The 24,431-nt window shown below is 47.8% G+C and overlaps 2 protein-coding genes across 5 annotated transcripts in view; one reads left to right on the top strand and one right to left on the bottom strand.

The window, feature by feature from the left end:
* TBC1D16 (TBC1 domain family member 16) overlaps nt 1–5,452 on the bottom strand; it is an 84,830-nt gene extending 79,378 nt beyond the window's left edge. For 2 of the 4 annotated variants that reach the window (XM_032617059.1, XM_032617060.1), the window contains exon 1: nt 5,383–5,440. The gene's annotated coding sequence lies outside the window, so the exon portion shown is untranslated. Of the gene's footprint in view, nt 1–5,382 lie in introns of all 4 variants that reach the window. The other 2 variants (XM_032617061.1, XM_032617058.1) reach the window with 2 other exon arrangements.
* An 861-nt stretch (nt 5,453–6,313) lies between these two features.
* CCDC40 (coiled-coil domain containing 40) overlaps nt 6,314–24,431 on the top strand; it is a 42,227-nt gene continuing 24,109 nt past the window's right edge. The window contains 9 exon segments of the mRNA XM_032618088.1: nt 6,314–6,342; nt 7,801–7,861; nt 8,290–8,727; nt 13,679–13,811; nt 14,786–14,949; nt 15,808–15,891; nt 15,965–16,184; nt 21,853–22,010; nt 22,191–22,313. Coding sequence (XP_032473979.1) covers nt 6,314–6,342; nt 7,801–7,861; nt 8,290–8,727; nt 13,679–13,811; nt 14,786–14,949; nt 15,808–15,891; nt 15,965–16,184; nt 21,853–22,010; nt 22,191–22,313 — 1,410 coding nt within the window.

Genomic DNA, 24,431 nt, shown 5'->3' with positions numbered 1-24,431 from the left:
GAGTCCTTCTCATAGGGCATCACTCTGACACTGACTCTGGGCCCCCTCTTCCACTTTCAAGGACCCTGGGATGACATGGTCCCACTGGATAATCCAGGACAATCTCCCCACCTCAGAGTCACCAGATTGGCAACCTTAATTCCATCTGCGACTTTAATCCCCGTTGCCACGTGACCTAATACAGTCACAGGTTCCCAGAACTAGGAAGAGACATCTGTGGGGACTATTCTGCCGACCACACTACACCTGTGGTAGGGTGGGCTTTCTGTCTCCACTATCAAACCCCCATTCAGAGCCACTACCCAGGCCTAGACCCTGCAGAGGGGAGACCTGGCTTCCGTGTCTCTGAGGGGGCAGCAGGACAGAGAAAAGCTGCACACAGACCAGTGCCAGAGCCTTGGTTCTTGTGCTGGAGGCTCCATCAATTCCCAAACGGGAAAACAAATAGAGCAAAGGTGCAAACGTCTCTTGAACCTTCCTAGTGAGACCAAAGAAACAGGGCAGCCTGGAGCCAGTAGCAGAAACGCCCTGCCCAGACTTCTCCCATTCACTGTTCTGTACTGTGTGCCTGCCTCGGGGCCGCCCTGGGTCAGCAGGACAGGTGCGGTCCTAGCAGCTCACAAGCCGGCAGCTCCTACATGCCTGAGGGTCGCAGCCCACACCCACCGTGACAGCTGTTTGCAGCAGCTAGGGGGAGGCAGGTAGGGAGTGGGGCCACTGCAACCTTAGGGGGACGTGTCATGGGCAAAGCCCACAGGTGATTCTTCCCCTGGCCTTGTCACTGTCACACTGCTCAGGAGCAGAACGCCCTGAGCTCTGGTCACCTGCCGTGTGGCTGGGAGACACTGGTTCACCTGCTTTGCCCTCAAAGCCCAGTCAACACAGAGCTGGGACAAGGCAATGCCATCTTAAACGCGAGCCAGACACACGCAGACAAGGATCGTTTTCCTCCCACAAAACATCTCTGCTGACACACCTGGCAGGAGGCCCCAGCTCTCTCTACCGAACCAGAACCAGGCACGTGCACCACAGTCTTTTTGGGAACCCCGAGCTTTGAGGTTCACTGGGTGATATAAATCCTGCAGATCAGGAACCCCGTTCTTAGGGAAAGGTGGGTCTCCTTCAGTCTCATTACCCAGATAAGACATCTGTGAGATGATATCACCCCTCCTCTCAGTTGTATTTAACTTCAAATTATGGGATTATTGCAGAAGAGAAATACATTTGCTACACATGCATTCAGGATTCACAAGAAAAAGATTGTGGCCCAAAGATAGGGCTGCTGTGGGTGGGGCCTCTGTGTAGAAATGAGGACCAAAACAATCGACTTGCAGTAAATTGAAGGAATGACGCTTAGGGCATCAACTCCAGAGCCAGAGGCTTGGGCTAGTCGCCATAAGGAAAAAGGACCTTCAGGAGGCCGTAACTGGAGAAGACAGCTTCAGAAACGAGGGTGAGGGGAGGTCTGGTGGCCTGCTTAGCTGTGACTTTCCTCTTCCAACTGTCCAGTTGTCACTTCAATTGTCACCACTGCCTGGAAAGTCCCAAAGCCTCTGCCTCTCCCGAGATAAACCATCTGCTGCCTGTGCCCCTCGACAGCAACCCCCCGAACACCATTTCCCTCAAAGAGCCAAGGAAGGGGGCCTGCAAGAAGAAACAGACTTAAAGATGAGTCAGGATTCAGGACCAAGGAAGGACTATACCCAAAAGGCAAGGATAAGTGCAAATCCAGCCAGGAAAGCAATGACCGACCCCACAGTGGATGAGCTGCATCTGACTTCTGTACTGTGCCTGTAAACTTTAACACACAGAGTTTCTCACTATCTGTGGCAAAGGAGTAGCTAACGTACCACAAAACAGAGATCAAACTGGGGGGAAATGTACTGACAACAACCCTGGAATGCAACACAGCCGATCTTGCCCAGGGAAAGCATTTTAGCTACAGAAATTGAAAAATGAAAGGGTGTCCAATGCCATCTGTTAAGTACGCGCTTTGCTCCGATTCCAACACCGGAAAGTGTAAAGACCAATTTATTAGACTGTTGAAATCAGGATCAGGGTCACTCGGTGGAAAACCAGCATACACACCAAGGTGTGCAAGCAGGTGCGGACACAGGCTCAGGGTGCACCCATGTTATGGTGGTTTCTATAGGAGCCAATCCAGAAAGAGCATGGAAAAGACACAGCCACATCTCTATATGTGGTCAGGTGAGTCCATACAGATGATTCCTTATCTTGTACATCAACTCTAAACACCTGCTCAGACTCGCCGCCCAAGGCTCAGGCGGAGAAGGGCGTGCCGTTCAGACTGGATGATGAATTTGGGTTTTCTGTTCTTTCCTTGTGCTAGCTGTATGACTGAAGCTACCGCAGGCAGACGTCGAACTCAGTTGCAAGTGACCTGATTTCTCTCCTCTCTGAGGATGTCTTTATCAGTTCAGGAGATTGGAGTAAAGGACATGCTTCAGATCAGATATCATCAGACAGCTCATCAAAGCAGATTTATTAGAGATGCCAGACCAGGTGCCCAAAGGGTATGTGGGTGGTCGGTAGCATCAAAACCAACAGCACCGAATTGAATGGGAAAAGATTTCCTATATTATTGCTCCAATTTTTTTTTTTTTTTGGAGCAGAAAGTATGTGCCTTCTTTTCTGTGCATTGGCCTCATCTATTGTATCTGTATTAGATTGTATTCATCAACCTAATACAGCTACAATAGAGCAATGTACAATACAATGTACACCAATAAAACCACTGCTACACTCCACTCCACTCCACTGCTACAAATCCATCATGTTTAAAGCCATCCTCCCCACTGTACCACTGTACGAAGTTAATTCACTAATCTTACAGGAGAGGATTCAGGCCTGTAAATAACAAAATTGGGGACCCTCAGCCAGATGTGAGGGACAAGTTAAAATCTTTACTCCAGATTTGTGTTGCCAGGCAACCTGATCACCTTGGTCCCTGGGTAGCCCACAGGGACTCAGCACCCCACAAATTTACAAAGATAAGAATGTAGGGCTTCCCTGGTGGTGCAGTGGTTAAGAGTCCGCCTGCCGATGCAGAGGACACAGGTTCGTGCCCTGGTCCGGGAAGAGCCACAGCGGAGTGGCTAGGCCCGTGAGCCATGGCCGCTGAGCCTGCGTGTCTGGAGCCTGTGTTCCACAACGGAAGAGGCCACAACAGTGCGAGGCCTGCGTACCGCAAAAAAAAAAAAAAAAGTAAATATACCTAAATGGAGAATTCCACTTCTGCTTATGATTAGCTTTCCATCTGATGGCCCACATACACATGGAAACAAAACCAAACGTTTTTACCAATCTAGTTAAATGTGAAAAATCCAAATGATGGTCATTAATAATAATTAAAAATTTATAGCACCAAGCACTTCAAATGTGCCAGGTACTAGGTATTTTAGATAATTGTTGCAATAGAACTTTGTGGTAGGTGGTATTACCCCCATTTCACAGATGCAGAAAACAAGGCACAGAGGTATTAAGTCAGTACTATGTACCAGGGTTGGTATTTGAACCCAGCAGTCTACATTTGGAGGCCATTTTTTAACCAGTGCACTGAGCTACCCAAAGCCCGAGGCAGGGAGACCAGCACATTTGTAGGTAGGGTTCTGCAAACCCAGTAGCTGTCTTCTCAGATGCCTTTACACTGAGGCCTAGGGAGCTCTTTACAGACTAAACTGAACTGATATTAGCAGCTAGTGGTGACATGGATTAGTCCCCAGTCTCTTGCATGTTTATGAATCACTTGGCAGAGTGAACCATGTTATTTGTCTGCAAAAAGGGGGGCAGGGAGAGTGTGTGCATGTGAATCATAGGGTCCAGTTACAAGAGGGGAGGCACTGTGCTACAATGGTTTTCTGGAGCTGGAGCATCCTGGGCCCAAGGCCTCTATTACTCTCACTCCTGGATGTGTGAACTTGGGGAATCTACTTTAAGTGTCAGTGTTCCCACCTGTAAAATGGGGATAACCTCAGTACGGACTTTATGGGTTTGTTTAGTGGGTTCAGTGAATTCATGCATGATAATCAGAAGCTATTTACACAGCAATTATCATGTCTGGAGGATTAAAAAATTCCACTGATAAGAACTTTCCTTAGTCATATTCTGAGACTGCTCACCATAAACACTCCACAAGCCAAGCGTACTCAGCAGAGAACGAGCCTCCGAATACCAACAATGAATAGCCATGAACAAGCTTCACAGTTAATACTAAAATGCATTCCTAACCTTAATAATCCTTTCTTTGCAAAAGTCTTCCTGGTTCTTAAAAGTGTTTAATGTTTGCTAATCAATTAAACATTAATGTTTCTAATGCGGAATTTCTAAAACTAACACACAGATTTTTTAAAAGTTCTCTAATCAATCTCTGACAGATTTAGAATGGAATTCACGAAACTGGGCCTTTGCACCTGCCCTTTGATAATATGCTCCATCACATGGCCGTTTTTTGAGAACCATTTCCCTCTTCTTTCCAAATTAAAGAACTGGTGCCTGCAGGTGGTAAAGAAAGGTCGGTGGGACCAGTCACAGGGGCTGGCCAACCAACCCAGCTTCTCCTATGAACTTGAGGAGGCAGTAAAACAAACTTCACGGTAAGGAAAGTGAACGTATTATGTCGTTTTCTATTTCTGAATAGAATCTGAACTAGATTGTGGCCAACATATGACACCAACTTCCGAGTGTGGGAATAACAGGATTTCAAGATTCACCGCTTCTGGCAGCGTTTCTTGGGTTATATTTAGCAATCTTAAATTGCCTTTTTCCTTTTTCTTTTCTTTCTTTTTCTTTCTTTCTTTTCTTTCTTTCTTTCTTTTTTTTTTTAAAGAAAAGAACAGGAGGAAGAGACCGGGCCTAAAGGAAGTGAGTTTCCTGACCTGCGGCTCTTAAACAGCCAAACCACCCACCCTAAGGCCGGGAATGGTAAGCGCGCGCGCTGTGCGGGTGGAATGCACACTTTAGGGGGCTGTGTCGGCGAACGGCGGGCCCCTACAAGTTCTCATTCGCGTGCTCTGACGACCAGCCAGACAAAGACCGCAAGTTCTCCGGCCCAAAGCTCCAGACAGGCAGACACCGAATCTTCCCGAAGTAGGCCCACTCCCGGCCCCAGGGGCCCGCATCCGCCGCGGAGAGGGGGCCCAGGGATCTCTCCGCGTGATCTGGCGTGCTCCTGCCCGCCCGGCTCCTGCTCCGGCCCTGCACCTCTCTGGGCTGCGGCCAGACCCCGGCCCCTCCCGGGCCCCGCGGCTGCAGGCCCACGCGCCCCACGCGCCCCCACCCCGTCCGGCGGAGGGGCTGTGCCCGGTCCCCCGCGGGCCCCTTAGACCCCGCCCCCGCGGCCCCCGGCCTGCCCCAGATACCCACCCGGGTCCCGCACCCGGCGCCGGATTCGCGCCGGCTCCCGGAGCCGCCGCCGCCGCCACTGCCGCCGCCGCCTGTGAGGAGCGGTGGGGCGGGGACGCGAGGCGAGGCCCGGCCCCCGGCACGCCCCCCGGGCCAACCCGGGCCCCGGCCCAATCAGGCCAGCCCCCCAACCCCCAGGTCCCAAACGGGCTCCAACCCGGCCGCTGAACTGCCTAAGTCACCTTCCGCCCTCCGACCCCAGGACCCGGCCCGGCCCGGCCGTCCGCATCCCATTTCGGGCCTCGTTGCCCGCCTGGGACTCCGGCCCCAGGACTTTGCCCCGGAAGGAAGCCCCGAGCCCCCAGAGTGAAGGCAGAACCCCTAGGACGCTCCACATGCGTGCTCGCCCTCTCTGTTCCACCCTCTGCGTTTGTTTTTCCTATTTTGAGGTAGGAAAAGAACACCACCCATCAGGAGACCACGGGGCATCCCTCTTCCGCCAAGAATTCTTCTTAGGAACCCCGGGAAAGGGGTGCTGAGCCCTCCAGGTCTGGAGATGGACAGGCGGGCACTAGGAGGGGTCTCGGCATCCGAAGGTGCAGCCGGCTACGGAGCCCCTCGTGCCCCTACCTCCGCCTGCCACCCTCAGGGCACTTAGCCGTCCCAGGTCCCCGGCTCCCCGAGTGCCCTGCTCGATCCCCCGGGGAGCCGGAGTTGCCCAGCTGGACGCACGTTGACATGTTTGTCGCTTTACAGAAACTGAGCCAGGAGGGGTAGAGCTCGGCCTTAGAGATAAAGATGGAGAAAATGCGTATTTATCCTTTAATATATTTACATAGTTAGATATTCTGTGTTTCTAATGCACATAAATGGCACAAAGGCCGTCCGCCCCGCACGCCCAGCGCGTGGTCCTCGCCAGCCGGATGTTGACGGCGTCGCGTAGCAACGGGAGATGGCGGAGCCTGGCGGCGGGGCTGGCGGGTAAGCGGGCCTAGGGACCTTGGGTCTCGCAGCGGCTCCCACGCCTCCCCCTTTCTATATCCCCCTAGGCGCCCCATCCCTTCCATGTCCCTTTCCCCTCTCCATTGCCTCTGCCATCCCCACCCTCTGGGCTTTTCCTGCCCTCCCCGGCCACCCCCACATTCCGGCGCGCCCTTCTCCCTTCTCACCTCGCGTCCCTTTGTCCTCTCCCGTACCCTCCCCTTTTCCCCTCGCTCCGGGCGCTCCACTCGCTGAAACCCGGGACTTCCTTGTCCCACAGTAACCATGACAACCACTGTGCTTGGTAGTCCCTGCTGCAGAGCCCCGAGAGCAGGGGTCTCTGTACTGGATGCTGCCCCAGCGAGGTGCTGTGACAGGGAGCATCAGCCCAGCTCCCCGCCTCCCTCCCCCTCACCAGGGTTGGAGGTGGCAGGCGATGGGCCGGGGTCCCTGTGGTCAGGCAGCCCCACCGTGAATGCCTTGAGCACACAGATAGACCGTAGTAAGGTAAAAATGCCAGGCCTCTGTTCTCTTATGCTTTGTTTAAAAGGATAGAAACTATTTTAAAGAATTTAACCTTTTACATTAGACACTGCTGTATTGTTTCTTTTTTTCTTTTCTTTTTTTTTAAGGTAGGTCTACATGTACTGACATGGAAAGAAGTCTAGATTACAACAAATGAAAAGACTAAATGCAAAACAGTATATATAGTGTGATCTCTAATTTGGGTGGGTGGGTAGCTTTAAATGCATAGAAAAATATTTGAAAGAAGATACCCTTAAATCTCTTATTTTTACCACTGGTTATCTTGAGAAGGAGAGGAGAAGTCACAGGGGATTTTCATTGTCTGTCACATATTTCTGTATTAGTTTTACTTTTTAAAAAAATATAGTTTTTTTCTAATTAGAAAAAAAAAACAATTTTAAAATGTGACATTCTTGTACTCTACATCATGGGGAAATTGGCACCTCCCTGGCGGTCCAGTGGTTAAGGCTCTGCACTTCCACTGCAGGGGGCACGGGTTTGATCCCTGGTTGGGGAACTATTATAAAATCCCACGTGCTGTGAGGCATGGCCAAAACAAAAAACAAACAAAAAAAATTCACAGGGAAACTAACCAAGAGTTTCTAGGGTATTTGTCCTTTTTGTACAATTTTCTCTTATTTTGCGTTTATTTTCCCCAGTTTTGTCACAGACAGAGGTATATTTAAGGTGACTTTTCTAGAGTAATCTACCTGTTCCTTTAATGTTTTGATAATTGCATTTTTCATTCATTCTTGGCATGACTATTTTGTGCCACTAGTGCTGGTGTTAGTGACAAAGTCATGGCCATCAGCCTAGAGGGAAGGCAGATAATTAACGAGTAAATAAGTAGATATACAGACATCAAGGAGGTGATAAATGCCAAGAAAAAGAAAGATGTTATTTGAAACTGTTAAATTGTTTCTCTGCCACCAGGTCTCACCTGGAAGGCAAATCTTCTGAAGGAGAAGAGGACCAGAATCATGAAGGCAACAGGGTAAAGTTCCTTATGGGATGAATTATTCTGGGCTGTATTTACTAAGAATTAAAGAGAGTTCAGACTTTCTCAAGAAAATTGTACGATGATCCTATGACCTTACTGTAGAACAGACTCAAGTCATTTGCAGAGAAGCTCAATTTCCTTCCACCCCATTCTGAAGTGTTGGTGGCTCTTCAGGAATGCCTCGGATATCCTACATTTAGATTGCCCTGAGTTTTCCAGAGGTCATTTCCTGTAAAGAAGGATGCAAAATAATTACCAAAAACAGAGAGCAGATAAATTAAAGCATGAAACATAATCTCCTAGCGATGCTCAGAGTGTGTAGCTGCAGTTTTCCCATCGGTGTAATTACCTTATTAAGAATAAAACCTCACAAGACCCTTTATACTTTATACCCTGATTTTTTTCCTGCTACATGGCTACAGGTGTCACCGATAGAGAAGAGCAGTGACCAGAGAAATGAAGAAACTGAGGGTGCTACAGAGCATTCTGAAGGGGAAATCAAAAACGATGGGGAAGTCTCAGCCCAGGGGAAAGATGAAGACCATGAGGAAGTCGAAATCCAAGGGGAAATGGAAACGGAAGAGGAATTCGAATTTGAAGAGGAGTTAGAATCTGATATTGAAGCCACGGCCCCTGAAGGGGAAGTCACTTCTCCAGATCTGGCTTACTCAGACATCAGTCCTGGGGAGGTGGCCAGAGATGAAGTTGGCCCCACACGCCAGCATGAAAGAGCAAGGAGGAAGACAGGTCTTGAAGACAGAGAGGCCCCCGGCCCATCCGAATCCAGAGGAGTGGGGGTCATCTCCACAGAGCCCTCCCAGCAAGTATCAGGCTCATCTGAGCAAATGGACCAGGAATCGGTGAGTAGCCTGAGGTCTGTTTTACACAAGTGTTTTACTGCTCAAGTTGTTTGTACTCCTATGTGAGGAACTCAGGGTACACTATAAATAATTCACATTGCAATCCCTGTTAGAAATGGCTTAGTAAACTTAGGTCTCAGGATCTACCATCAAATGCCAAGAGTTTCTGGACCCTCCCTTGCTGTTCCCAAACCCAAGTTGGGAACATTCCATGTAAGGGCATCTAGGTGTCCAGTCTCTAGAGCAGCACTGTCCAGTAAAATTCTGCCTGATGATGGAAATGCTCTTTATCTGCTCTGTCCAATATGGTACCCATTACTCACTTGTGGCTATAGTGCACTTGAAATGTGGCCAGGGACATGGAGGAACTGAATTTTTAATTTTTTGAAGATTCTAATTAATTTAAATTTATATAACCAATTGTTACAAGTGGCTACCATACTGGACAGTGCAGTTCTAGATAATGACAATAGTTACATTCTTATAATTTTCATTTTTAAATTTTTTTAAAAGATTTTTTGTGTGTACCATTTTTAAAGTCTTTATTGAATTTGTTTTGGGGTTTTTTTGGCCAAGAGGCACGTGGGATCCCAGCTCCCTGACCAGGGATCGAACTCGCACCCCCTACATTGGAAAGCAAAGTCTTGACCACTGGACCGCCAGGGATGTCCCCTCATTTTTTAATTTTTAAGCAAGCACAGACTTACAGAAAAATTGGAGTACCATAGAACTTTTAATTTTTTTAAGCATTTGAGAGTAAGCTGTCGATCTGATACCCCATTGCCTCCTAATGCTTCCATGTATGTTTCCCACAAACAACAATATAATGACTATCAAAATCAAGAAATTATATTACATTACCCAATCATCCTCAGGCCTCCTTCACCAAATGTCCCAGTAATGTCTTTTATAGCAGAGCTCCAGTACAGAGTTGCCTGTTGCCTTCAGCTGCCCAGTTTCTTTAGTCTTCTCAATCTGTCCTTGACCTTGATGACCTTGACACTTTTAAAGGTCACAGGCCAGCTATTTAGTAGAATGTCCCTCAGTTTGGCTTTGCCTGGTATTTCCAGGTTTCCAGGTATGGTTTATGATCCTTCGGCAGGAATGTCATAGAAGGATGCTGTGTTCTCCTGATGTCCTGTCAGGTGATGCATCATTTCAGCTTGTCCATTATTGATGATGTTGGCTTGGATCACTTGATGAAAAAAGTGTCAGCCTTATCCACTGTAAAGATACCCCTCACCCCTAGGCATTTAAGAAACACTGTGTGAGAAGGTGCTTTTTTGGTTTAAGATAGGAAAGTGAATATTTATTTCAAATGAGAAAAAACAACAACAGATTACACCATTGTTTTAGGACTTCTTACTTCTCTCAGCAATTTGTACTGCTGTTGCACATCTTTTGTCAGGTTTATCCCTATATATTTTGCATTTTTTAAAAAGAATTTGTGGAAAAAAAAAAAAAAAAAAGAATTTGTGGAATATTTTATTTTATTTTTTTATTTTTTTGGCTACACTGTGTGGCATGCAGGATCTTAGTTCCCAGACCAGGGATCAAACCCGTGCCCCCTGCAGGGGAAGCGTGGAGTCTTAACCACTGGACCACCAAGGAATTTCCTATTTTGCATTTTTTGATGCCATTATAAATGGTTTCCAATTGTTTGTTGCTAATTTATAGAAATACAATTGATTTTTGTATATCAATCTTATATTCGGCAACATTGCTAATCACCCTTGTAGGGTCTAGTAGCTTTTTTTTTTTTTTGTAGAAGCCATAGGACTTTTCACGAAAAGGATGTGTTGTCTGTGAAAAAAGGCAGTTTAACTTCTTCCTTTCCAATCTGGATGCCCTTTATTTCTTTTTCATGTCTGATTGCACTGACTAGAACCTCCAGTACAATGTCAAATAGTAGTAGTGAGAGCAGACATCCTTTTTCCAGATTTTAGCGGGAACATTTTCAGTCTTCACAGTTGCATATGACGTTAGCTGTGAGTTTTCATAGATGCCTTTTGTCGGGTTGAGGAAGTTCCATCTATTCCTAGTTTGTGGATTTTTTTTAATCATGAAAGGATGTTGGCTATTGTCAAAAGTGTTTTCTGTGTCTACTGGGAGGATCACGGTTTTTTCTTTTTTAGTTTGTTAATTTGGTGGTTACATTGATTAATTTTCAAATATTAAAACAACTCTTCATTCTGAGATAAACATGGGAGGGATACTCTGAAACTATGGTAACATCCATTCCTCATTAAACTTTCAATTTATTCATGTAAAGTTTCATATCTGTATGGACTCATTGTTTCCCATTTCATTCACTGTGTTATAATTCATTACTATCATTATTTATATTGAGGCTCAGATTGTTCCCAATTTGACCCGTGAGCCTATTCAAATTGGCCTTTGTGTCTTTCTGACACATCAGTACCATTCTTTTTTTTCTTTTTTTTTTTTTTAACCACCATCATCCTTTAGGCACTTTCTTGTTCTCTGGCACAGACTGCCGCAGCCTGAGAACCAGACATTTCTCCAGGAGCTTGGTTTCTTTTCACGGAACCCTCGACCCCAAACACACCATACACATACACACATACATGTAGCTCACACCAAAACGTCTCTAATTCCAAACCACCCTTGACATGGTTCCTGCTAGTTTTCTCCCCTTCTATATTTTAACTCCTTTTTCCAACAGTAGGAGACCTGGTCCCTATTATCCTTAACATATTATTAATTTGATCAATCCCCCTAATGTAACCCTCACTGCACTTCCCTGCCCCCATATGGACACTCCTCACCTCACTCAGGCTCAGACACACACCCTCACTGGGCCACCCAGACTGTGGACACCCTCATCATCTTGTTGGGCCAACCCCACCCAGGCCAGGCCCCAGTTGTTTGGGCTGTGACTCTCCACACCGGGACCCCTCCTCAGCAGGCCCAGACCTGACACCTGTGCTATCATGACCCACCTCGGGGACAGTCTCTGGAACCTGCTCTCCTCACCTTGTCCAGGCTCATCACCCCACACTGGGCCAAGCCAACCTGTTGGCTTAGGTTTGATGGTTCTAGAAGGGAAGTGAGGGGCAGGGTGGGGCAGGAAAAGAACGTGTAACGTTTCTCCATCATGGACTCTGGGCTGGACACTAATGCCTTTGATGTGTGTTGTTTCAGTGAATCCTGACAACAACCCTGTGAGGTGGGAACTATTATTATCCCCATAGTTCAGGTGAGGAAACTGAGGGGCCAAGGGACTTCCTTGCCCAGAGGCATGCAGGTGTGATGGCAGAACGGTGAAGTGACAATCCCTCCCCACCCTGTGAAACCTAGAAGAGTTAATAACTTTAGAGAATGACACAATTCAATATTCGATGACCCCCAATTAAGCTTTATAATTACAAATGACAAGTACATGATCAAAACCACTTTTAAGAATTTAACACAACAAAACAGTGCCCTCCTTTCTAAGAAAGCCAGGACTGGGAATTCCCAGGTGGTCCAGTGGTTAGGACTCTGCTCTTCCATTGCCAAGGGCCCAGGTTCAATCCCTGGTTGGGGAACTAAGATCCCACAAGCCGTGAGTCATGACCAAAAAGTAAATAAATAAAAGATAGCCAGGAGTACAGATCACTTGTTGAGCTGTAAAACCAATTTCCATCCTCGAATCTAGTTTCTAGAAAACTCACGAAGAAACAGTCTCCAAATTTGATCAGCCAGAAGGGCAGAGACAAGCCCAAAGAGAGAACCCTATTTCTCTCCTCTCAGCTCTCAGTCTTAAGAAGTAACTTAATCGTGGAGTAGAAGCTGCCGTGTCATCGGCGTGTTCTGACACCTCATTGACGTCTCATTAGGAGAAGCCCTTTCTGGACACCCCAGAGGTGGGCTTTAGACTCTGGGCCCCCATTAATGTCATTGTGGTTCTGGATGCCTCAGAAATCATTTCTAGAAGCAGCATCACCTGAGGAAGTACAATTCGAAAGAACAGGAGCTGGGCGTTGAGATGACCCTTGGCTGGCTGTGCGAACTTAGGCAAGGGCTTCAGCTTCTGTGAGCTGCTTCCCCTACAGATGACAGAAATGACTGGCATCCACCTTGCAGGGTCTTGTGCAGGGTCATTGTCTGTTGTTACTAATATTCACCTATTCATCAGCTGCAGTAATTACTGTCAACAATAATCCTCGCAAGAGTCCCCTTTAGAGCTAAAATGGAGCCAGGTGCTTCTATTGAGGGAAAACCTTTTCATATGGAAATGTCCCTAAAGTGAAAGAGTTTGAAAGAAGAGAAGAAACAGCCCTCTTGGGAGACCCTGGCCAGGGCCCAGGCTTTCCAGCATCCTTTTATAAAGAGGATGCTCAGAGGTGTTTCTTACCATCCTTGGAGAGAGCAGCATTTGGGAGTAAAGGAACCCACGTCCAGCACACACCCACGCCTCAGCGTTTACACTTTGCTACAGATCTAGACGGAAAGAGGCCACTCCTGATTCCTCATGGGAGTGGCGGTAGGTGTTTTCTGTTTTGACCATTTGCAAAAGCCAAATGTTATGCAAACAATATTCTATTCTTTTAAATAAATTTATTTATTTACTTATTTATTTATGGCTGCGTTGGGTCTTTGTTGCTGCACGTGGGCTTTCTCTAGTTGCAGCGAGCGGGGCAACTTTTCATTGCGGTGCGTGGGCTTCTCATTGCCGTGGCTTCTCTTGTTGTGGAGCATGGGCTCTAGGCGCGCGGGCTTCAGTAGTTGTGGCGCATGGGCTTAGTTGCTCCGCGGCATGTGGGATCTTCCCAGACCAGGGTTCGAATCCGTGTCCCCTGCAATGGCAGGTGGATTCTTAACCACTGCACCACCAGGGAAGTCCACAACTATGTTGAATTGAACACTGTAATGAATTAACTCCTTTGTCCTGACTAAACCCTCATAAATTCAGATTTGGTTGTTTTTGCTCTAAAAACAATCCCAGGGAGTGCTCCGGCAGAAGGTCTTTCCTCTGGGGGCTCAGCACCGCCTCGGACAGAGCCGGGGGAGCAGCAACACATCCCTGGACTTTGACGAGCCGCCTCTGGTTACCGAGGGCCCCTCCACGCAGGAGCCAGGTATTGTGGGACAAGCCACTTCACACGCCCTTCTATGCGAGGGCTGCCACTCATTCACCACCTGTTACCTTGTTTCCTGTTGCGCTGTGAGCCAAAAGATAAAAATATCATTAACAGATATGGATAACACATGTGGAGCATTTTTCTGTTTAATCTCATTTAATCCTTACCCTAACCCAGTGAGGTAGGCACTGTTCTCCATTTTAGAGACCCTAAGCGTCATTAAGTAACACAACCGTGTAAGTGGCAGGACCAGGCCTGGACCAAGATCCGGTGACGCCGCAGCCCGCAGCCCTGGCCAAATGTCTCACTGCCTTCTGGTCTCGGGGGAGCTCACCCCTAAACATGTGTCTGTTTGCTGACTTTCCAAGGCTTTCCCGGCACACCCTTATCTTTCCACTTGGCTCCGGTATCCCAGTGTTGAGTACGTGGGAAAGCAAATTGGTTTTTTTTATCTTCCATATGATGGGTGTGTGTGGATGGTCCAGCTAACAAAGCCTCACATCGCTCACAAGCAGCAGGCAGACGGCACACATCTAAAGGAGTTAGAAACAGAACAGGATCTCTCCAGCTCAGGAAGGGAGAGAAGTTGAAACTAGAGCCTCACTGACTTCTTTTCAATTATATCTGTTTTCCATTAAAAAAAAAAAAATCTAGTCCATCATTAAGAAGCCACCTTTCTGTTCACTATTTATGTATTAAAAAGTATCAACAAAATGTGTTTCCTTCTTGTCTACCTTTAAAGTGCAATCCTTTCTACAGAATGTGTTGAATCAGCTCGTAGAAAATTCATGAGCAGAAGACCCTGTGAATAGCACTTGTGAACCCTAACCCAAAGGGGTGCCTTTTGTTTCTTTTTTCCATCACGTTGCACGAAACTGGGCGTCAGCTTTGCCTGATAATTCCTCCAGAGAAGCACTCTCTCTATTAACTCCTCAGTGATGTTTGTTGTTCCCCACCACTCATCCCCCCAGAGCCTGATGCCCACCCTGGGGAAGGAGCCACGTCCTCATTCCTGGACAGGATCCAGCAGCTAAGCATGGCCGAGGAAGGAGGCCTGGTGGAGAGTGTGGAGTCTGAGGCCAGCGACGAGGCCGAAGAAGACAGATCCCAGCTGGTGGTTTTGGACCCAAACCATGTAAGGAAACATCCTGGAGCTTTGCTTTTGCCCCATGCAGACGAAGATGGACTTAGAGACACTCCTACACCTGCCCTTAGGCCCTGCCCTGCCCCGAGCCTCCACGGCCCACCCTCCACGCGGCAAATGCCACACTCAGGTCTCACCTGCTCCCTGAATGGTTTACCTGCAGGGTTTGAGCTGCCACCTTGTAAAGTTTATTCTCCCTTTAAGTTCATTCATTCAGAGTCAGCATTTCCCAACCTCCACACTATAGACATTTGGGGCCGGATCACTCGTTGTGGTGGGGGCTTCCTGGGCACTGTAGGATGCTGAGCAGCATCCCTGGGGCCTCCACCCACTAAATGCCAGTAGCACCCCCTTAGTTGTGACGGCCAGAAATGTCTCCAGACTGGGTATTGGGTGGGTGCAAAATCACCCCCACTGATAGCCACTGCCTTGAGTGTCCCACCCCTCTGGCAAGTGGGGAGGGCAGGTCTTGGTTGGATGAACCTCTTTGGAAAGACTTGGTGCTGCCGGTACCACGGGAAGGGTCAGGGCTGCGCTGGGAAAAGGGGCTGAGAGTTCATCTGGTGCTGGCATCCCAGGCACTGCTCATCACTGCCCTCTGGCCCCAGGGATTAAACCAGGACCATTGCCCCAGCCCACCCTGTCATTTTGCACTCAGGTCCTTCAGTGCCTAGGATGAGACCACAAGTGCCTTGAATTTGTGGCTTCTGGAATAAGAATCCTGGGCAGAAATGGGGAGCACCCAGCATGGAAGTCACTTCTGCCGTCCCCTGCCAAGAGTTGTGGCAATTCAGGCTAAGCCCTGGAGGGGACAGCACAGTAACCGGCTGTGCTCTTCCACTGTTTTAGCCCCTGATGATAAGATTCCAGGCTGCCCTGAAGAACTATCTTAACCGGCAAATAGAGAAACTGAGGCTGGAACTTCAAGAGCTGGTGCGTACCTGTCCTGCTTTCCACCTGGCTGTGCACCCGCATCTCCATGACCCAGCTTCTCTCTCTGGTGCAGGGCGTGGCCACCAAGCAAAGCCGAATCCAGCGGCAGGAGCTGGGGGTGGACCTTTACGGGGTCCAGCAGCACCTGGCCCGCCTGCAGATGCAGCTCGAGAAGAGCCACGACCGCCACTCGATCACAGCATGCGAGAGGCGGAGGAAGGAGGAGGAGCTGCGGAGCGTGCGCTTGCGCTACGGCAGGACCTGCGAGACCGCCGGCGAGGAGCGCAAGAAGCGTAAGGCGGCCCCGTGTCCTCGCAGGCGTCCCCGTGGCGCGGCCCCGTGTGCCATAGACACCCCAAGGGGCATCCTCACATGCCTTCGTATCCCTGAATGCCATTGCAACCTGGTGGGGTGTTCCCAAGTGCCATCATGACCCCGAGGGGTGTCCCCACATGCCATCGCAGAACTTCATGAAAGGCAAGCTGTGTTCCCATACTGGAGGGGTTCCCAAACTTTTGGGGGAAGGAAAACATAAATGTCTTAAAATGCACCTAATTAGGCAAAGTAGCAAACACTGAAAGCCGGCAGGCGGGGTATTTGGAGTGAAAAGCGGGAAAGGCGGGCTTCCCTGGTGGCGCAGTGGTTAAGAATCCGTCTGCCAATGCAGGGGACACAGGTTCGATTCCTGGTCCGGGAAGATCCCACATGCCGAGGAGCAACTAAGCCCGTGTGCCACAACTGCTGAGCATGTGCTCTGGAGTCCGTGAGCCACAACTACTGAAGCCCGTGCGCCTAGAGCCTGTGCTCCGCAGCAAGAGAAGCCACCACAGTGAGAAGCCCGTGCACAGCAACAAAGACCCAATGCAGCCAAAAATTAATTAATTAATTAATTTTAAAAATGCTGGAGAGGCTGGTGGGCTGCTGGGGTTGAAGATGGGGTATCCAGAAGGCAGGGAAGAGCAGGGATGGGCAGAGTTTAAATAGGTGGGGAGGTACAGGTGAGGCCAATCCAAAGCGCAAGAGCCCATGGTCCAGAGCCCTGCAGCCCCACGATGTGTGGCAGATTACGGGGAATAGGTGGCTTTGGAGCAGAAGAGACAGTGAGGGTGCGACTAGTCACCGTGCACTGTTCCTACCGAAGCAACAGCTCTGCGCGGAGCGGAGGTCGTGGGCCACAGTGAACAGCGTGGTCACAGCAGGTTATTTCAGTTGTTGTGCTTTTTCATGTTTCCAACTTTCTTTATCAACTCTGTATTACTATTATAATGGGGAAAATAACCTAGAAGAATTTGGGAGAAACCAAAATCACACGTATATCCCAACTGTGGATGGAAAGAAGCATTTTGGACCCTGAGAAATGCAGGAGAGTTTTCTGGACAGAGTTGGGGAAGAGCACCCCTCCCTGAGTATCACCAAATTAACAGAATCTACCAAAAAGAGAAGAGCACGACATTCACACTAAAACAATGGAGCCACATCCTCCGGATATAACAGAATTTAGACCAGTCTGAAAGAGGACACAGGTCCCCCACCCCCTCCACACAGGAGAAGTGAGTGCCCACCGGCACCCCTCATCGGATCCTCGAGGTGTGGATGGGCTTCTGGAAAGATCCAGACATCTTCGTGGACACTCTGTCCTTTCTGGAAGTCACCAGGTAGCAGGAGCAGAAGCTGTTCAACCAAGCAAGGACCCACCTAACGGCACCGTTTCTCCCCTCTTCAGACTAAAGAACTCGGGTGGCGGTCCCAGCCCTGCCTACCAGGTGCCACCACTGCACTGTCCCGTAGGTGAAACGTGGGGCTTGGCCTCTGGAGAATGCCCACAGTTGACCTCCTCATTTAGGAGGGGGGTGAAGCCCACCAGTCAGTAAACCTTCACATCCAAATGTGAGTCATCAGTGGCAATCCCCAGACAGGAGAGCAGACGCCTCCACAGACACAGACCGGGTTCCGAAAACATAGCATACGCCAGCTGTGTTCGACATGAGATTTTAGAGGACATCTCATCAGTCAAATGAGAGCCAACTATTAGGGAAAAGGATACTCGGAATTAAAATATAGAATCGCCCCCCACACCCCGCCAGAAGGACTAAATAGGCAAATCAGCACTGCTGGAAACTGAACAATTGAACTTGTGTCTAAAAGGTCAGTTTGAGGAATTCTGCCCAGAATTCAAAGCAAAAACTCAAAGTGATGGACGTTTTGAGAAGGAGATAAAAGACATGGACTGTAGGTCTGGTAAAGTCAGTATCCATGAGATAGAAATTCCAGGAGATTAGGGGCATTAACCAGTGACATCAGAGGAAAACATTTGCATGAGTTCAAGAAAGATGAATCTTCAGATGTAAAGTCTCATGGAAGGCCAGATGGGTGGAAGAAAAAATAAACATGCCTAGACATAGTTGGTGAAATTTTTAAATTCCAAAGGTAAAGGGAAAAAAATGCCATAGGATTACAGACAGGACAAAACCAGACACTTCCTATGTTATTTAACCCACAAGTGGGTGGAAAATTTGGGAAACTCTTCCCAGGCTTTTTTTTTTTTGGCTGCATTGGGTCTTTGCTGTGCACGGGCTTTCTTTAGTTGCAGTGAGCAGGGGCTATTCTTTGTTGCGGTGCACGGGCTTCTTATTGCGGTGGCTTCTCTTGTTGCGGAGCACCAGCTCTAGGTGCGTAAACTTCAACAGCTGTGGCACGCGGGCTCAGTAGCTGTGGCTCGCGGGCTCTAGAGCGCAGGCCCGGCAGTTGTGACCCATGGGCTTAGTTGCTCTGCGGCATGTGGGATCCTCCCGGACCAGGGCTCGAACCCGTGTCCCCTGCATTGGCAGGCAGATTCTTAACCACTGCGCCACCAGGGACACCACGCCTCCCCCCCAACACACACACCCCACCCCAGGCTTATTTTACAATGTTCAGTATAATCCTTACTGGAAAAGCTTACAACGTACAAAAACAGAAAACTATAAAGTGTTACTACTTATGAGGTGTAGAAATCCTAAATAAAATATTAGCAAATATTAAATTTTTACTCATGAACAAAAGATTAAGTTCAGCAATATATGAAAAGAAAAATACCTCCTAGTCAAGAGGGCTTAATTCTGGAATAATTTGAAATTAGGAAATCTACTGATTCATTGCATTATATTCTTAAAGGAGAGAGAACAAATAGATTTTCTGGGTGGATGTCAAATGGGTGTTTGGATAAAACTCATTGTCAATCCTAAACTAGGATAGAAGGAAAGTTCATTGTAAGTATTTATCAGCAACTAACAAGGCAGTTTTACTCAGAGGAAAGCCCTGGAGTAATCATAGTTAAGGAATGAGACGAGGATGCATTGTTTTGGAGGTTCCAGCCATGAAAGAAAACAGGAAAAAGAAACGAAGTATAGATTCTGGATATGAAGCCATGGAACTCATTCTCCACCAATGGTATGATTGTTTACCTAGCAGATTCAAGATCACTGATGAAAAGCTAAAAAAAACAGTAAGAAATCTATAAAGTAACTGAATACTAGAGCTATAATTTTCTTTTCTACCAGTCATATCCAATTATGAATTATAATTTTTTAGAACCTCATCCATAATAGCTATAACAACCATAAAATACTGAGGAGTAAGTCTAACAAGAAGCAAGTGAACCTATCTGAGGAAAAACAATAAAATTTTACTAAAGGACCTAAAGCAGATTTAAATAAGTGGAACAATCATGTAACCAAATGAGAGGAAACAAATGTCATTTCTCTCCAAATTAATAAGTAGTTCAATGCAAGTCCAGTTAAAATCCACGATGGGATGTTTTGGGTGAACTTGAATTTATTTAACACAGTTATTATTTTCAAGAAGTAATAATACAAAATTAAGGCACTCTGGAGTCTCCCCCGCCCCAGCCTCCAGCCACCTCCACAGAGGCACACGGTATTCTTGATTCTTGTGTATTCTTTTAAAGATGTTTTTGCATGTAAAAGCAAAGTTACAAGGGTTGTATTTTTTCTATATTTTTTACACAAGTAGCTGCATATTATACCCAATGCTCTGTTCCTTGCTTTTTTTCCCTTATCAATGCATGCATGCAATACCTAAAAAGCTCTCCAATGATTTTCAAGTTCCAAGTTCACTTGGAACACTAAATGCACAAGAATATCCAAGAAAATGGTGAAAAGGAAGGATAATGAAGGGAAATTGTCCTATCAGGTATCAAAACACAGTATCAATCTACAGCAATAGAAACAAAATGGCACTAGAGAAAAAATGGGCAAACAGATCAATAGTGCAGAGTAGGGAGTTCCAGGAAATTTACTCAGGAATTTAGCTATTTACTGCAAATTGAAAGTACAGGTTGTATTTTTAAATCACTCAGTATTTTTGATCATTTGACCACCTGAAAGTAAACACTTAGACTCCTATCTCACACTAAACAAATCCCGTTGACCCTGCAAATCTCTCTGGCTTCCTCTTCTGACACCAGGTCAAGAAAACTCTGCTTCTAGAGTGCTCAACTGCTCAGGTCAGGCCCACCTGGTCATTTCCTTTTTTGCCACAAAACACAATCACGGGAGTGACACTGGGGGCAGAGGTCATGGGAGGCATTTGAGACTCTAGCCATCCTGTTTTTATTACGTGAAGGGCCCTTTGAAGCCTACTAGGTAAAAGACGACTATCCCACCCGTAGAAGAAGGGCCAATGGTATGAGCAGGCAAGTTGGAGAAGGAAAAGGACAGCTGGTCTTCAAACTGTGAAAATAGACTTGATTTCACTAATGTTGAAAGAATACAAATTAAAAAGAATATTTGAAATATTGACTCTCAGTCACTCAGCCAGGAAAGGATAGAGGGGCAGAAGTGAGTGCCCTGCAGGATGGGTGGGCAAGCTCTCTGATTCAGGTGGGGGTGGGTTAGTTGGCGCCCTCTGCCATAGGAAAGGGCCACAGACTGGGCGGCTTGAAGAACAGAAGTTTGTCTTCTTGTCATTCTGGAGGCCAGATGTCCAAGATAAGGTGTTGGCAGGGTCTTTCCTCCTGAGGCCAATCTCCTGGGCTTGTAGACGGCTGTCTTCTCCTTGTGTCCTCACAAAGTCATCCTCTGTGTGTCTGTGTCCTAACCTACTCTTCTCATAAAGACACGAGTTGTTAGGGCCCACCCTGGTGACCTCATTTTATCTTAATTACCTCTTTAAAGACCCTCTCCCCAAATACACCCCCACCCCAGTCCACCCGGCAACCACTCTTTCTACAAAACCTCCCCCCTCGCTTCCCTGCATTTGCTCCATTCCCCTCCCCTATAACTCTTAGCCACACAGGATCCAAAGAATTCTCTAGTGTTAGAGTTTTTACAGTCATCTTAGATGTAAAAAAAAGAAACAAATTATTGTTTAAGTTCATCCTTCAAAAACACCTAACTCCAACATGGTATTCACCCAGCAGCCTTTTGATCTATAAATCGATTTTCTGTTTAGATCTACCCACTGAATAAGGAATGCTCTACACAAGTGAGCCAACAATTACTGGTTGAAGTCTATCTCCCTAAATAAACTGGTGTTCTACCTTATAAATCAATCTCATGTGGGTTTCCTTCCAAGGAACCCATGCTTCAGTGGTGCTCAGCCCACCCTTCAGGCTGGTTTCCTCCCAGGGGATTTAGGACTGTACCTGAGATTGCCAACCTCTAAGTGGTAAGAAATCTGTAAAATTCACATGAGGCCTCCTAACCTTGACACTGTTTCAGAACATCCTTAGACACGGAGAATCTCTAATATGTGGTGGGAATGGAGGGCTTATTGCAGTTGAAGGGCATAGATTATGTATATTTCGTCTCTCCAACTAGACTGTAAAGTCTTTGATGGCAAAGGTATGGGTCTTTGTAGTTTAAAGGCTGTTTCCCAGACCCACTCCACAGTGTGGGGAGGGGTGCTGCTTCCACGATGTCTGGTGTGCGATGCTGGGACACCCTCCCTCTCTCTCCCCAGTGGCAGCTCTGCAAACCGAGATGGAGACCCTGGCTCTGCATCTCTTCTACATGCAGAACATAGACCAGGACGTGCGTGACGACATCCGGGTGATGAAGCGAGTCGTGAAGAAGTCGGAAGCCGAGCGCATGCGGGCCGAGTTGGAGAAGAAGCAGCAGGTGTTCTGCAAAGATGATGCCCGTGTGACTGTTTGCCACATCTCTGATCTCCTGATCTGATCAGCCCTGCCCCTGCGTGAATACCGCAGCCCTGGGGGCCACGCCCAGCATGGGGTTGCTGACACGGGTTGAGGTTGCTGGGGACCCATCTCACTGTGCATCTCGTCCCCTCCCTTCCAGGACCTGCACGTGGACCAGCTGACCACCCGAGCCAACCAGCTGCAAGAACAGATTGCCCTGTTCGAGGCCCAGTACCGCGCGCAGGCTGAGGACACCCGGACGCTCAGGAAGGCAGTGAGCGAGGTAAGCGCTCCGTGGCACAGGCGCCATCTGGCAGCGCCCAGGCAATGCCTGCATGCCTGCAAGGAGACTGACTAAGCCCCCAGTTAGCCGGCCAGCCTCCTGCACATCTGTCTGTCCTCATAAGCGTCTCAGAGCATCTGGCTGACCCACGTTGGGGACACAGTAGATACCAGCTGACTGGTGGCCAGTATTCTTATTCCCACTGTAGCCAGGGATAGACTGAAAGGCCCCTCAGGAGATGGGACATTCTGTCCTGCTTGCTGAGGCATCCTTAGCAAGTTCCTTACCGACAGCAGGCCTCTCTCGGAGAGGGCTGAAGTCTCCCTACCCATTCTCAGCCTGGGCAGGCAGTGCTCCAGGGCAGTGCCCACATCTCCCTTCCCGTGTGCAGTAAGGGAGGGCCCGGGTTCAGTGCAGCTCCCAGTTCAGTGGCCAGCACTGGAAAGCAAAGTGGCTGTGACCTTTTTTTTTTAAATCTGTGAGTCACCATCTGCATTCATACGTGCAGTGATGACACAAAGGAAACAACACACTTTTATTGAAGGAGAGACAGATGGGCTTGAACAAACGAACAAACACACCTGGGTCCACATGGGAAAGCACCCAGTGCTTGCCAACCTATGAATATACTTAATCTAGAATGTGCTCCCATCAGAACCTCAGGGGGGAAAAACTTCTTAGTTAGCAAAGTGATTCTTAATTTTATCTGAAAAGTAAATTCAGAGGACTGGCAGAGAAATGTCCAGGGGGGAAGGTTCATGAAGGCTGGCCCACGGTCCCAGTTTGCCCAGAAATGACAGATTTCCTGAGATGTGGGACTTCCTGGGCCAGAACCAGGGGAGTCCAGGACAAACTGGGATGGTGGGTCCACCTAGCATTAAACACTATAAAGCCCTAGAGGCTAAAATAATGAATTACTGGAGTCAGGGACGGACAGGTAGGCTGTGGGAGCCTCTGAGAGGGCTCAGAATCAAGGAAACATTTATATAGAAATTTCATGGATTATAAATTAATGGAGAGCAAGTGAATTTTGCACCCAGTGGTGTTGGGACATTTGGTTAATCATTTGGGGAAAAAAATCAAATCTTTTCCTCATACCACACACTAAAATAAATTCCACATGGGCTCAAGGATTGAAACAAGGGAAACTGTACCAGAAGAAAGAAAATGAGAAATATTTATAAAGCCCTGGATTGGAGAGGCCTTTCTAAGCATAACACCAGTAAGTTTGGTGGTATAAAGAGATTTTGAAAATCAATTCAGAATCTGCCGTGTGCGATTCTGCTCTGTGATGATTGTGTACACACACACGATGCTGTAGTTTTCTTTCATTACGTCTTTTTTGCCTCCCGCCCCTCCCTGCTGGCTGTGTGCCATCGGGGCAGGGCCGTCCCACGTTTGTTCATCCTGCATTCCTGCACCCAGAACAGGGGGGCCCATGGCAGGTGCGACACAGACATTGACGACCAATGAGGGCGGGACAGGGGTTCTGCCACCAAGTTGGCAAAGATGAACGAGGCAGGGGAATCGGGGCTCCCACACTGATGGTGGGGGTGCAGTCTGTCTTCATCAAGATCCTTATTCAAGGGCAATACTGTACTGCATGTCAGGGACACCCACCCTACTCCCCAGCAAGCTCTCCCAAAATATCACTTTTTGGACTTCATTCCAGGGAAAATAGGCATGCAAATAAAATTTCTGTATACATTACATACTTCATGAACAAAATGAATAGAGAGTCACTGGGGACACAGTGCTGTGTGTGATAACCAAGGAAGGCCCAAGAAGAGGATATTGGTTAAACAAATTATGATATATCCGTGCAGTGGAGGACAATCCCACCAATAAAATAAACATTTGCTGGCATGGAAACCCATTCACAATATGCTACTTTTTATTTTCATTTTTAATATTTATTTTTTTGGCTGCGCCGGGTCTTAGTTGCAGCACATAGGATCTTAGTTGTGGCACGCAAACTCTTAGTTGCGGCTTGCGGGCTCTCAGTTGCAGCATGCACGTAGGATCTAATTCCCTGACCAGGGATCGAACCCTGGCCCCCTGCATTGGGAGTGCAGAGTCATAACCGCTGGGCCACCAGGGAAGTCCTGCTACTTTTTA

This window comes from Phocoena sinus, chromosome 20 (assembly GCF_008692025.1).
Source record: "Phocoena sinus isolate mPhoSin1 chromosome 20, mPhoSin1.pri, whole genome shotgun sequence".
NCBI lineage: Eukaryota > Metazoa > Chordata > Mammalia > Artiodactyla > Phocoenidae > Phocoena > Phocoena sinus.
The sequence above is the reverse complement of the archived record's forward strand: the minus strand, read 5'-3'. Positions and strand labels throughout refer to the sequence as shown.